This window comes from Melanotaenia boesemani, chromosome 10 (genome assembly GCF_017639745.1).
Source record: "Melanotaenia boesemani isolate fMelBoe1 chromosome 10, fMelBoe1.pri, whole genome shotgun sequence".
In the NCBI taxonomy this organism is placed as follows: Eukaryota; Metazoa; Chordata; class Actinopteri; order Atheriniformes; family Melanotaeniidae; genus Melanotaenia; species Melanotaenia boesemani.
This window is the reverse complement of record NC_055691.1, coordinates 13,220,105-13,233,781: the sequence shown is the minus strand read 5'-3', so window position 1 is coordinate 13,233,781 and position 13,677 is coordinate 13,220,105. Positions and strand designations below refer to the sequence as shown.

The following is a 13,677-nucleotide window of genomic DNA, read 5'->3' as shown; positions in this document are numbered from 1 at the left end:
TGTGTGAGAGGACGATGTCCACCCCATGCATGCCACAGTAACACCATCGAACAGCTCCTTCATTATCTGACTCATCTACCCATCTGTCATTACAGCAGCTTCCAGACTACAGCTCTGTTCCCAGTAGTTCCCGCAGTTCTACCACTTTCCTCCTGTCTGAATTTAACCTGTGTGGACTAACAGGTCTGTGTGTCCACCAGGGCAACTTATAAAACTACAGTCACAATTTTTTTTTTTGATTTCCTTATTAACATTATTATTACCACTGTTCTACTGTCGTTTAAATCTAATACTATTGCATACTGATAGTTGTCTCAATAGCTTGCACACACCTAAACTTTATTCTCTTTTAAAATCTCATTAAACTTGGCCTTTGGCATTTTAGTTGCTGTAACAGCTGGAATTTCCCCAGTGTGAGACTAATACAGGACTACCTAAAGGAACAAAAACATGTTTAATTTAATTAACCAAACACCACATGGACTTCCAGAGGGAGAAGTTGGGACTCTCTGAGCATTTTCTAGTAGAAAGTTTGAACAAGAAGCTGAAGACACCTTCTAAATGCTCATATGTGACGTTACTGCTGTCCAGATCACCCCTTCAATGTGCTTTTATTTACTTCACTTAAAGGTAAATTTATACAAAAGATAAACACAAACACCTCAGATAAGATGTCAATACGGACCCACAGCATATATTTCACACATAGGTGGCATATATTCCAGACAGGTGGCGTATATTCCACAGATGTGTGGCATATATTTCACAGACAGTTCTGTTACTGTTCTTTGAGTCCACTTTTGTTTTCAATATTTATTAATGAGCTTCCCCTAATTTTAAATCATGCCACCACTGCAATGTATGCTGACGACTGAACAAGTTATACATCAGAAAATACACCTGCTGAAATAACTATGATTTTAAATCAAGAATAAGAGTTAATAGAGAAATGGATGAGAAGTAACAAATTGGTTCTGAATAAAAAGAAAACTAAGAGTATTGTTTTGGGTTCAAAACATTTGCTGAGAGAAGCTATGCTTAACTATGGGTGATGTAGTGATAAAACAAGTAACGGAAGTGAATCTATTAGGGGTAATTGTCCTTGAACAGTCATGTTGTAAGGATGATGCAGAGAATGGGTAGAGCTATAGCTGTGATCAAATACTACAGGAAATTTATGCCTAATTATTTGATTGAAAGAGTGACACAAGCATTAGTCTTGACAAGTATGGATTACTGTGCTGTAATTTGGTCCAACACAACTAAACGTAACCTGGCCACGCAGAAGGTAGCTCAGAAAAAAGCTGCTAGACTTGTTCTGCAGTGTCCTTACCAGACCAGTGTCAGCCTTATGAATCATCATCTATCTTGGTTGAATGTAGAATGTAGGTTACAATGTTCACTGATATGTTTAATAAAAAAAAGTAGTTATGACCAAAACACCTGAATTATTGTACAGAAGATTATCGTTCTTCTCAAACACACAATCATTTAACAAGGCAAACGTCAGCAGCTCGTTTTCTGTTGCCTATATGTAGAACTAACTTAAAACAGAAGACAAAGCATTACAGAACAATGGTGGCATGGAATGCATTACCAGACTTTTTCGTTTTAGAAAATTACATGGAAAATGAAATTACTTGTTTACTTGGCAGGAATAACACTGTCTGTTTAGAAGTTTTTACAACTACTATGAATGAGCTGCTGTGGCATCAAAACATGCAACTGAAAGGAGAGTCTGCAAAGGTGGACAGCAGATCCTCCAGTTATCAGACCCCTCTCTGTGGAACCAGCTCCAGGAAGCAGACACCCTCTTGACCTTCTAATCAGTCTCCCAATTTTCCTTTGTGATTAGTCTTTTAAAAGAACCCAGCAGTCGTTTTGTATGTTGCATCATCTTAAAGTTCCACCATTACTGAAGTGGCTAGTCTTGATGACCTTGTATTGTTACCTGCCAGCATGGAGTTTATGTCCATGTTCTTAGAGGCTGATTTTTTTTATATATTAAGACCAGATTTCGTTTTGTCTGGTTTTTATTTTACGACTAAGAATAAATTAAACGGTTTTATCTGTGAAGACTCAGAGTTACTTTTCAGGAAACAATCAGGTTCATGTCAACGTCAGGAAAGCACAAACACGATTTACACACCTTCCTTTATGTGTTTGTGGTGGTGCTGTGGAAATGTAAATTGGGTGAATCATCGACAAAGAGAAAATATTTGCTGTAACGGCTGTTTGCACCACCTTAGAAAACACAAAGGAATTGACAAGTGTTTGTTATGAGGCCTGAAGGCTATGAATGGTGTGAACGTGTAGTAATGGCTGAGGACAATAGATCAACACAAACACCTCAGGTAAGACGTCAAAAAGGACACACACCACATATTCCACAGACACCTACTTCACCACAATGTAAAATAAACAAAGGAACTTTTCTTTATCAAAATAGTTTATTTAGAAGGCTTTTTGTCACAAAAGCAAGACAACGCTCATCTCTAAATATTCCTGTCCTCATCTCACTGTCCTCTAACTAAATATGTGACACAAAGAAAACACGTTTATCACTGAAGAGCCAAGAAGAAAACTAAATGTTTGAAAAACAAAAACTTCACATCAATGTCGTCTAAAGTCCAACACCTGAAGAAATCTGATGATTTTTATGTGTGGAGGCTGTACGAGCCCCACAGCGGTCCCACGCGCATGCGTGGAGAGGAGGGTGGAGCCGATAGTGGCGTTGTTCTGCACAGGAAAAAAAGAACAAGACGGTAAAAGAGGGCAGAGAAAGACTGAACTAGTCGGTTGGGGGTGTAGAAATCTGTTCCAGGTTCCAGCCGGCGAGCAGGTGCAGCTTACCATCCTCACCCTCCATTCCTGAGGCATCCATCACTCATCACAAGCCCCGCCCACTTCCTGCTGCAGCACTGACACAGAAGTGGGAGCAAAGATGGTCTGAAAATGGAGCAATGAGCGAGTACAGGATGGTTTCCTGTCTATTAAATGGCCTCCAAACAAGAAATGGTCATTTTTACAGCTCCACCAGAGGGCGGGGCACGGCGAGTCAACGCTCCGGTCCTCCGCCCTCGTGGTCGTTGCAGGCAGGCCGACGAGCAGGTGAACCTCTGTTTACTTGGCGGGGATCTTGGCCCGTTTGCGGGCGATGGCGTCCTCCACGGCCTTCAGCTGCTTCAGGAGCTCCTCACGGCGGGACAGCGTATTGCTGGATTTGCCCGAGCTGGAGCCAGCGGCGGGTGCCGAGGCTGGCGGCTTGTTCGTCGGCGGTGCTGGGCCTTTTCCAGACGACTTGGGCGGAGGAGACAGAGGTCGTTTTCTGGGGAAAACAAACAAGAAGTCAAGTTTCACAAATGCTGATACCAAGACAAAGAAAAGAATATGCGTCCTTCCACAGCAGCATCACCTCCACCACCACGTTCACCTCAACCGAGCCAGCAGGTTCACCTCTCAGCTGTTTTAGGCACGAAATCCATCAGCTGGCTGAACATAGACAACTTCAACTAGTTCAGCCATTGACCACCTAGCCTTTGCTTTATTTCATTCATTTATTGTTGAGTCAAACCAGTTGCTAGCAATTTCAGAGCAGCTGTTGGTTATTGCCTAGAAACCAAATATCCCTGGGTTAGGGTTTTTGACACACCCCATCACTACAGTCTTTTACTTTCCATGAACACCACTCACTCTGCCATCATGGACATTAAACCAGGATCCATCTTCCCCACAGTCTGGTTCAGACATGTCAGGAGAAATCACAACTAAATCCTGTTGGTACTGATCAAAGTTGACTTAGCCACTATTAAAATGGTGCAACACTGTGGGTCCAAACTCTCCTGCACCTATAAATTGAAATGGACCCATATATGGCAGAGTGTAAGGGTCAAAATTAAGACTATTTTACTAATATGGCCCAGAAGTGGCTATGTTCTTGCCTCAGGAGGCTATATCCATTCTGAAGCAAGCTACCCATCTAACCAATAATCAGCCAATAACTGAACGGCCGGTAGTAGCAAATGAGAAGCAGACTGCTCATTCTACCTGGGCGGTAATTTCAGCGTTAAACACAGCGACTCGTCTATTGGCCAGAATGTATGTCTCTTTGGTGGTTACCCATTCCCTCCGCTATCTATTAGCTGAGAGATGCTAGTGTTAGCATTGGAGAGGCTACCAACTAGCATCTCCATAATACCATCATACCAGTCACTCCAACATCTACAGCTTCTCTACCGTCCTGACCTGGATACTGTTCTGGCCTCGCTACCATCCTAGCCTGGATACAGTCCTGGCCCAAATACTGTTCTGGCCTGGATACTGTTCTGGCCTCGCTACCGTCCTTGTCTAAACTTTCTTGGCCTTTTGAACTTTTTTAATATGATTATTTTTTGTACTGAACATGAACTGTTTTTGTCTCATTTAATAACAATCACATCTGGACCTTAACCACAGCTCCTACAGGTGGGTCGGTAGACAACTGGGACCTGTTACCATGACAAACCCACGTTACACACAATTTGCAGAAAACACTGATTGCTAAAAAAAAAACCTTTGGACTGATGCAGATTAGTGACTCATAGCTGGTGATTTGTAAGTGCTCCCATCTTCCATCCAGCCTCGGTTCTCAGGTGCCGAATAGAATTGTTGTTGTTATAAAGGACCCATTTCTTTTTGTGAAGAAGGTGAATATTATGAAATGTGCAGCAATGATTTAATAACTGTGTGCTTTCACTTCTGCTCTGTGTTCCTCATTGTGGCTGATCTTGTGGTAAAACTAAGTTCTTTCACGGACACTCTGCTTTGTCAGAATGACAGCAAATAAACAAGGAGAAAGGTAAATGAAACTCCAAATTTTCACTTTACTGAGGATTATTGTGTGCTTTTGGGTGGATAGATATCACCAACCTGTCTCCCTGGGGGGGCATGGTTCGCAGTCCTTGGCCTCTGGGCCGATCCATTCGTGGGGACAGCGGGGGTCGACTAGGGATCCTTTTATCACGGCCTGAAAAACATGTTTGATGCTTAATGAGGCTTCTGTGGTGCAGAGGCAGAGAAAATATCCCTAAAAAGTTTTGATGAATATCTCAACTTCCACGTTGGGTTATGTAAATGAGGCTGTGCGCTCGTGTTTATTTAAGATCAGAGAAGAAGTGACGAGAACAGAGAACTAGAAACGTGGAGACTTGACATTTAAATCTGAATCAGTCGAGTCTCTTCAGCAAATAGAAGACTGTTAAAAACAATAGAAATAAAGTAAAACATTCAATAATTGATAGAATTATAGCGGTTCTGTAGTTTTACATTTCTCTTTCTATGGATCCTAAAGTCTCATTTACATTTAGCTCATTCTCCAGAAGATCCGTGTGGGACTTGAACCAGCAAGCCTCCACTTTAACGGCAGGCCAGGTGCAAACCAAACAACCACAAATATTTCTTTTCAGGTGTAAGAAAAACATTTCACTTTTCCAACAGAAATAAAAATAGACCCGATTGAAATGAATTTCCTTTTAAAACTACAGAAACGTCCAGAGGTGCTTGGGTCCATTTATTTCACCTGGAAACAGGAGTGAATATCTGCTGACAGAAATGTGAAACCAGGCAGAAAACAGGTTCATTCCAAGGAGCTTAAACCTGCTTTGACAGGTTTGTGAGTTCTACGGGATCCTTGAAAGATTTTCCAGGAAGAGATCTCCAGAATCTTTAAAGGACTTTTCAGGAAGAGATCTCCAGGGTCCTCGAAGGAATAGTTCTCCAGGTTCTGAAGAGGATCCGTTCCTCCATCAGAGGTCCGAGTTCTGACGTGTCCAGTCTTTGCCTCCATGCTGAGATAAGTGGGGTGGCGTGGCTCAGTGGGTAGAGTGGTCATCTTGTAACTTGAGGGTTGCCGGTTCGATCCGCGGTCTGTTGAGCTCACGTCGAGGTGTCCCCAAATTGCTCCTGATGGGTAGTGGTTAGCACCTTGCATGGCAGCTTCCACCATCAGTGTGTGAATGGGTGAATGTGACGTATAATGTAAAACTAACAGGGAATCACCTTGTTGGTGCTAAAATCCAGTTTTCTGTGTGATCTTTGAATTATTTAACATTTTTTTTAGAATATAAGATTTAAAACTGCTTCTTTGCTAATACTTTTCACACTTAAAATATTGACAGGATGAGAATTTAACCTTAGTTAAAATGTGGTTCTGTGGTTTATATATATATATATATATATATATACACACTACCGTTCAAAAGTTTGGGGTCACTTCCCTATTGAATCCCATGGCAAAGTGACCCCAAACTTTTGAACGGTAGTATGTATATATGTATATGTATATACATATATATATATATATATATATATATATATATATATATATATATATATACTATACTGTATATTTGTTTCTTTTTATTGTATTGTGCTGCTCCTTAAACAAATTGCCCCTGGTGGGACTAATAAAGTTGTCTAAGTCAGTTGATGTTTCCTGACACATTAAATTAAGGAATACCAGGAATGAAATGGTTTAACATCCACAGATTTATTTATTCCATAGATCTTATTATATCTATTTTTTATTTAGTCTGTAAAAAGTAAAATTCTTATGATTATAAACAACATACACATTTTCCAACTAACAGATATTTTTGCATCAGATTATAACTCAGAATGTTCTCATTACTAATGTGTCTATTGTTAGCTCAATCTCATTAAAATGTCTGGTGAGAGTTCAGGTAGAAATGTGTGCACAGTGAGGAAGAGGAGGAAAAACCGTGTATTTACAGGCTCGTCTCTTACCTCTGTCCGGAGACATGGCCATCCTCTTGCTGACGGGGGAACTGGGTCTGTCTTTGTCTGAAGGAAGGTACCGCTTCCTGTTGCCTCTGTCTCCCTGCTGTTGCAAACAACACATTCAGCCAATAAAACACTGCTCAAATCGAGACATCAAGTCCAAATCAGCCATTTGCAGTGACCTTGTTGAGGAGGGTGAGTTTGATGTCTTTGTGGGAACTTGAGCCTCCGTAGCTTCCAGGCGGACCCATGGGGCCAGGTGGTGCATGTATTGGATGGCCTCCCCTGTTACCAGGTCCCGATCTGGGCATGGTATTACCTCCTCTAGGGGGAGCACCTGATTGGTCCATTTTCCTGCGATCGTCTCTGAGAGGTTCGTCTTTCTTTGATGGTCTGTCTGTGATGAGAAAAACCAAAACAGAAACAGTTTGAGTAAAAGTCATTTTAGCTCTTTATTTTACTCATTTATCTTTTGTTGAGATACGACCGCAGTTGATAATTCTGAGAAACTTAATGTGCTTTTCATGATTTTACTTTAAAGTGCTAAAGAATTAAATTCCCTACAGGAGGCAAACTGTGTGAAGGGATGCAATGCTAACATGGCACATTATTCTGAAGTTCCAGAGAGTTTTTTTCAGGGACCATTATCATTGCACGTTAACGCAGTTCTTTAAAAAATTTCCTCAAACTTCTTGCTGCTGGCTCTGAACCAGAGGAACCTCATGTCCTCCATGTCTGGTCCTGCTGCAGCGGTGATGATGGAATCAGGAGAGAGCCCGATCTGTGTGGTTAACTCGTTGTGTGGTCAACTAACCCATTCTGGCCGGCAAACTAACTTGTTCTGTGCGGTTAACTAACCTGTTCTATCCGGCTGACCTCTCTGTCCGGTTAACGAACTTGTTCTGTGTAGCTAACTAACCCATTCTGTCCTGCTGATCCATTGTGTGCGGCTAACTAACCCGTTCTGTCCGGCTAAATAACTCATTCTGTCCAGGCAAAGTAACTCGTTGTTTGCGGCTAACTAACCCCTGTTCTTGTCTTTGCCTGGTGGGGACCGGTCCCGCGGCGGCCCTCGCTCTTTGCGGGGATGGGTTGGAGTGGGCGACCGGGAGCTGGCGGATGACACCGGGCTGGCCAGGTCAGCGTACATGTCGTCAGAATCGGCGCTGCGCACAGAGCTGCTGCTGGACGATGCCGACGACACTGAGGAAACGCTGCTCACGCTAAGTGACCTGAGAAGAGACAAATCCAGTTGGATGTTTGTACCCAGCCCACCGTGCTTAGAGACTGTATACAAATAGAAGCTGTCATACCTGGACTTCCTGGAGGGTTTCCATCAGAGGAGGAACATGCAAGAGAAAGACAGAATGTATTAACAGTAGGAAGAATTATCAGATTGAGTCCAAACATCCACAGATGGAAGGCTAAACATGAATTGGACACCATCAAGTCCTAGGTAGTAAGGCCAGGAGTTTATTTCTTGGTATTTTTTTTTTTAGATTCACTGTGTTTTTTTCCCAAGGACTGACTGGTATCAACCCTACTTACACACATCTGGGAAATTTGTGTTACTACAGCTGAACTGTAGAAAAACAGAGTAAGAAAAGCAGATTAAGAAAATATAAAATGCAAATACAACAGAATGAAAACTAAACCATAGTAACTGTGTTCCATGTACAAGTACACAGTGTTCATTATGGATGAAGGGTTGTGGAAATATGCAAATAGGTAATATCTGTCTATATATATGGACATACATTTGTACACACATACATATACTGTATCTACTTATACACATACATACATAATTGTCCACACACATGAGGTGCATGTGTGTGAGAAGTGGTGACAGTGCAGGTAAAGGGTCCAAGTGACTCATGACATCATGATGCGTTACAGAGTCTAACTGCTGTCGGGATGAAGGATCTGGGAGACGCTCCTTCCTGCAGCCAGGATGTTGTAGTCCAGTAATGGCCGTATCATCCAAGAACTTTTGTAGGTGGCAATGGTCCGAGCTGTGCCTGAAGTCTGTAGTGTAGAGACTGAACAGGAAGGGGGAGAGAACTGTGCCCTGTGGCGCCCCGTGCTGCAGACCACCACATCAGACACAGTCATGGAGCCTCACATACTGTGGTCTGTTGGTAAGGTGGTCCATGGTCCATGCAGCCAGCTGCTCGTCCACTTCACTCCCACCAGCTTCCTCTCAGCAGTGCAAGCTGAAGCACTGGAGAAATAAAAACATGACTCTCAGAATGTTCCCTGCCTGCTCCAAGAGAGGGATCAGTGCAGCAGGTAGGCGGCAGTGTTGTCCACCGTGCCGGTAAGCAAACTGCAGGGGAGGACGCAGAGCTCACCAGTGGACAAAGATGATGCAGGCCTAGAGTTAAATCTATTAAAAACCAGATTTAACTTATTATCCCAACCTCGGGCAGCAGGAACTGTGGCTCCTCTCTTGTCCTCAAAGTGACCAGATTTTTTCATGTTCTTCCAGACTTCTCTGACTTTGTTCTGCTGAAGTTGTTCTTCCATGTTCCTCCTGCAGCTCTCTTTGCCTCCCCAGATCTTATTTAAACTCCTTTTGCTCTCTCCTCAGCTCCTCTTTGTCTCCACATCTGAAAGTCCTCTTCTTTTTGTTCAGCAAGGCCTTCATCTCTGGAGTCATCCCTGGTTTATTGTTGGAGGAACAGCTTACCTTCTTGGTTATCACAGATATTAATACAGACAGTGATGCAGTGGGTGCAGGGGTCAGTGTCCTCACCTTGACCTAGGTTATGGCCTGAGTGGCCAAGTGAATGGAGAGGTGATGAGCTGTAAGCCTGCTTTGTGTTGGCAAATCACCCTGCGTGGCCCTGGTTTATTCCATCTCTCATTAACGTACATTGCTAGTACCCATCTCTCCTCTCACCACTCTCCCTTGCACTCTGGTCTGCTCTCACCAGTTGGAAGCCATCCAGAGTTACAATGGAGTCCGGTGTGCGGCCTGTGAGCCAGGTCTTTGTGAACAGCAGGATGCTGCTCTGCTGGTACTCACATTGCAGTGTGGTTAGCACCGTCAGCTCTTCCATCTTGTTGGGTAAAGACCTTACGTTACCCATGAGAGCTGATGGAATGCTTGGTTTGAAACAGTCTCCTTTGCTCCTGGTACTTTGCTCTAGCTCTGCATCACCTCCTCTGACGCCGTATTTTCTTTGGGATCTCGGGTCTCTCCTCCGGGAGTACCATACTGTTGATCAGGGCTAACAGCTGATCCTGGCTGTAAGCAATGAGGTGGCTCACAGGTTCTCCAGATGAAGCAGTAAAAAAGTCCCAGAAAGAGTAGAGGGCATGCCACTACTCGCACAAAACTTTGTGGGTCCATGAATGGTTACAGTCCAAAATAAAAGCGACCAAAAAAAGTTGTGAAAAAAAAAATTAAAAACACAAAAAACACAAGCTTTTGTGTAAGTGTATCTCCAGACAACAGATATGCCATATTCCATGTTTATTGGTGCAGCAGTGAAAACAGTCCCCCCTCAAACAGTTCCTGATGCACAACGTTCCCAACATTGTTTGGGCTGTTTAAGCCCACAGATTCAGATCAGAACAGAAATAAAAGCTGTCTTTCTGAATGTAGCTGTATACTACTCAGCAAACAACCCAAATAAAAGGTATTCACTCTGACAATAAACTGATAGTAAAAACAGTTTGTAGTCACATGACATCATATTCACCTCATTAGTTAGCAGGAAGTGGTGGTTAGCTAGCTTACTGTTGACCAGTAAGTGTTGGTTCCTTATATTTGTTGTTTTTGGTTGTTCCAGTTCAAATCATGATGGAGGCGACTTCAACTCTAACCTAACACACAAGATGAGCTAATTTTTTATCCACCAAGAAGTCCTAGCCATCATCCTGAAGATCACAGGCTGGTTCGGAGATTTAATCTTTCCTGGCTACCGTAGGAGGATCTATGAAGCCACATAGACCAACCTTTTAAAAGGTGTCTAGAGCTGACCTCTTATCTAAACTGTGGAAATACTCAGGACATCATCACTCATTCTAGTTTGTTTCAATCCACTTTGTTCACACATGAACATGAACCTGCAGAAGTCGCATGATTGAACACAAACACCTGAAAACACCTGTGTTTACCTGTAGGTGATAAATAAAACCAAGCTTTGTTATAAAACATGAACCAACATGTCCTCTAAATGCTGCCATCTAGACTGTAGGTGTGTACCTGGATTTTCTGGATCCAGATCGTGAGCGTGAGAAGGAGTTGGATGAGGATCTGGATCTTGAACTAGACCCAGTAAAACTACTACCACTTCCACTCCCACTTACAGTTCGCCTAGAAGAGAAGAGACAACATAGTTTTAAAATTAAATCCAGTTTCTACCAGAAAGAAAAAGAAACTGAGTCTTTCAGCATCCAAAATCAGACTGTAGGAGACCCTCAGCGCTACGGATCAGGGGTGGCTCGCGGTCGGTCTGCTGTGGTCTACGTCCCAGCCTTCACCTACAGTCATGAGATGTGGGGATTATCTGAAGGAAGGATGAACAGCAGCTGATGGAAGTGACTGAAATACGCTTCCTCCAGAGGTTTTCTGGGCTCCTGAACAGTGGGGTTAATGTTTGTTTCAAACATGTCCTCCACTGAGGAGACTTAGGACAGACCAAAACCTGATGGACAGGGTGTATCTCTCATCTTGATTGGGAATACTTCAGGCTACGTTCACATTGCACATCTTAATGCTGAAATCAGATTTTTTTTTAATGAAATCCAATGTGTGGCTGTTCACATCATTTCAATGCGACCTTCATTCCACTGACGTGTGAACGGTACGTGACCCTGAAGTGACACGCATGTGCAGAGGACAACACGACGTCACGTAGTATTTACAGATGCAATGGATGCTTGACGTCCGTTTATCAGTGTGGACGTCCTTGTCCACTCAATAAAATTATGCCTAATTGAGGAGACGGAGATAAAGGAGAGCACAAATGTTAACCATGGGCTTTTGTGGAGCAGTGGCTCCTACGTCTGTACAGAGGCATGAACAGACGATGAAGCCAAGTTGGTCTGAGTCCTGCACAGATCCAGTTTTACCAACTCACACCCACCCGAACCGGCTTGGATGATCACCAAACCCGACCTGTGGAAATCTTCCAGAGAAATCTGGACCTGACCCGGCGGTGTAGGATATAAAATGTGACCTGACCCGCATGTTAACACACTGTAACAGTAAATACACTGCTTTACTTTGCTTCATTCGTTCAGATATTTAAAGCGATGCTGGTGTTTTTATTGTTTTCATTTACAATAAAAAGGAAAAGACAACAACACAGTAAATATTGTGAACAGCAGAACTGTGATGTCTGACTTCATTATTATAAGTAAAACTGCAGCTGGTTAAATTCTGACGTGATTTAAAGCATGAACATAAATCTAAGCTGGTCTGACTCATGAGGTGTAGCGATCCACATCTCCCTGATATTTGTGTTTTATGAGAAGACTCACAAACAACACATTCATTGATCTGTTAATTGGAAAAAGAAGTTTGTGCTTATTTGTTGACAGTTTTCCATCTGGAGCGAGGTCGATGTTTCCCATGATCAGAGCAGGCGCTCCACTGTCTAAACAAACTGATTTGAATGTTAAAGTCCCAGCCCACCTTCCCGCCCACGCAGGAGGGAACACCTGTTATCAGGACACAATCAGTGGTTTAGTTTACACCTGTGCAGGTGTATTTACATTTTTATGACCGCAGCTCTGCTCCACTTCAAGCTAAAGGGCTGCAACCATGAAAGGTGCTGTAAAAGGTGAGGAAACAGAGCTTCAGCTGTTACATCAGAGGAAGTTTCTCACAAAAAAATAAACATGTGTCCGACCGGTTTTCCAGGAGAGTTTCCAGGTGGAACTCAAGCTGCCCACACATTCTGTTCTTCCCTGTCCTTTTTCTTTACTTCCCCTCACAAACACAAGCGGTACAACCCCATGAAAGGTAGTTTTTCCTCCTACACCGTCACCCACCTGCCGTCTCAGCACTCTTTCCTACAAAATGCACCGCTTTGAACACATCAGCATTGTAACTGAATACCATTCAAACATGCAAATGTGGATGTGTTAGAGGACTCATGCCTGTCACAAAACTTCCCACCTGAGGTCCATCCGCGGCCCAGCAGTCCTCGGACAGACAACATCTCTGAAAGTGGTAAAATGTATTTTCTCTGTCAGTCGCTTCAAGAACCACAAAATCAAAGTTCTATCAAGGTTACTGAGCAGCCACAGCTCCATTAACAAAGTGTGACTGGTCCTGATGTTGCTTCACATCAGACATTCTCCCTTCATGCAGTTCCCCGTCTTACTGTATCTAACGTAGCACTGAAACACTATCCTGTCATTTGCCATCTTTAATTATGAGCGTTGCTGGATGGTGTATCAGCGTAATGTGACGTGTCCAGCAGTGCTCAGTTACCTTAGAGCCTTAGGATGAAAAAAACTAGTTTAGTAAAAGGGTGCTAATGTTGATCTAACATAACATTACTTCGATCGATCCATCAATCAATCAAAATATAATTTATAAAGCACATTACAACAATCCTACTTGATCAAAGTGCTGGACAGAGATAAAAACAAGAAGAACAACTTAGCACTCAAATTTTTAATATTGCAATTTTCAAGTGACACGACAATTACATGTCAAAGGATGATGAACAGGTTTTCAGCCGTAAACGGGGGCAGGTCCCGGACTCCAGGTCCCTAATGGAGCAGAACTAGGCCTGTGTCGATAACAAATTTTGCTGTGCGATAAATTTTCTCAGAAATTATTGTGATAAGCGATAATATTGTGCAAAGCTGTCTTATGTTGTCATTTTCAACCATTTCAGATCATTTTCAACTAATATGACAATGCTATAATAA

At 42.8% G+C, this 13,677-nt stretch overlaps 1 protein-coding gene across 5 annotated transcripts in view; it reads right to left on the bottom strand.

The window, feature by feature from the left end:
• Nucleotides 1–2,431: 2,431 nt before the first annotated feature.
• The window catches only part of zc3h18 (zinc finger CCCH-type containing 18), a 42,659-nt gene continuing 31,413 nt past the window's right edge, over nt 2,432–13,677 (bottom strand). For 4 of the 5 annotated variants that reach the window (XM_041996024.1, XM_041996027.1, XM_041996028.1 and 1 more), the window contains exons 14-20: nt 10,994–11,104; nt 8,091–8,099; nt 7,804–8,009; nt 6,960–7,174; nt 6,784–6,880; nt 4,909–5,005; nt 2,432–3,328 (exon numbers count right to left, since the gene is read on the bottom strand). In XM_041996024.1, coding sequence (XP_041851958.1) covers nt 3,124–3,328; nt 4,909–5,005; nt 6,784–6,880; nt 6,960–7,174; nt 7,804–8,009; nt 8,091–8,099; nt 10,994–11,104 — 940 coding nt within the window. In that variant the 3' untranslated portion in view covers nt 2,432–3,123. The remainder of the gene's footprint in view (nt 3,329–4,908; nt 5,006–6,783; nt 6,881–6,959; nt 7,175–7,803; nt 8,010–8,090; nt 8,100–10,993; nt 11,105–13,677) is intronic. The other variant, XM_041996026.1, reaches the window with a different exon arrangement.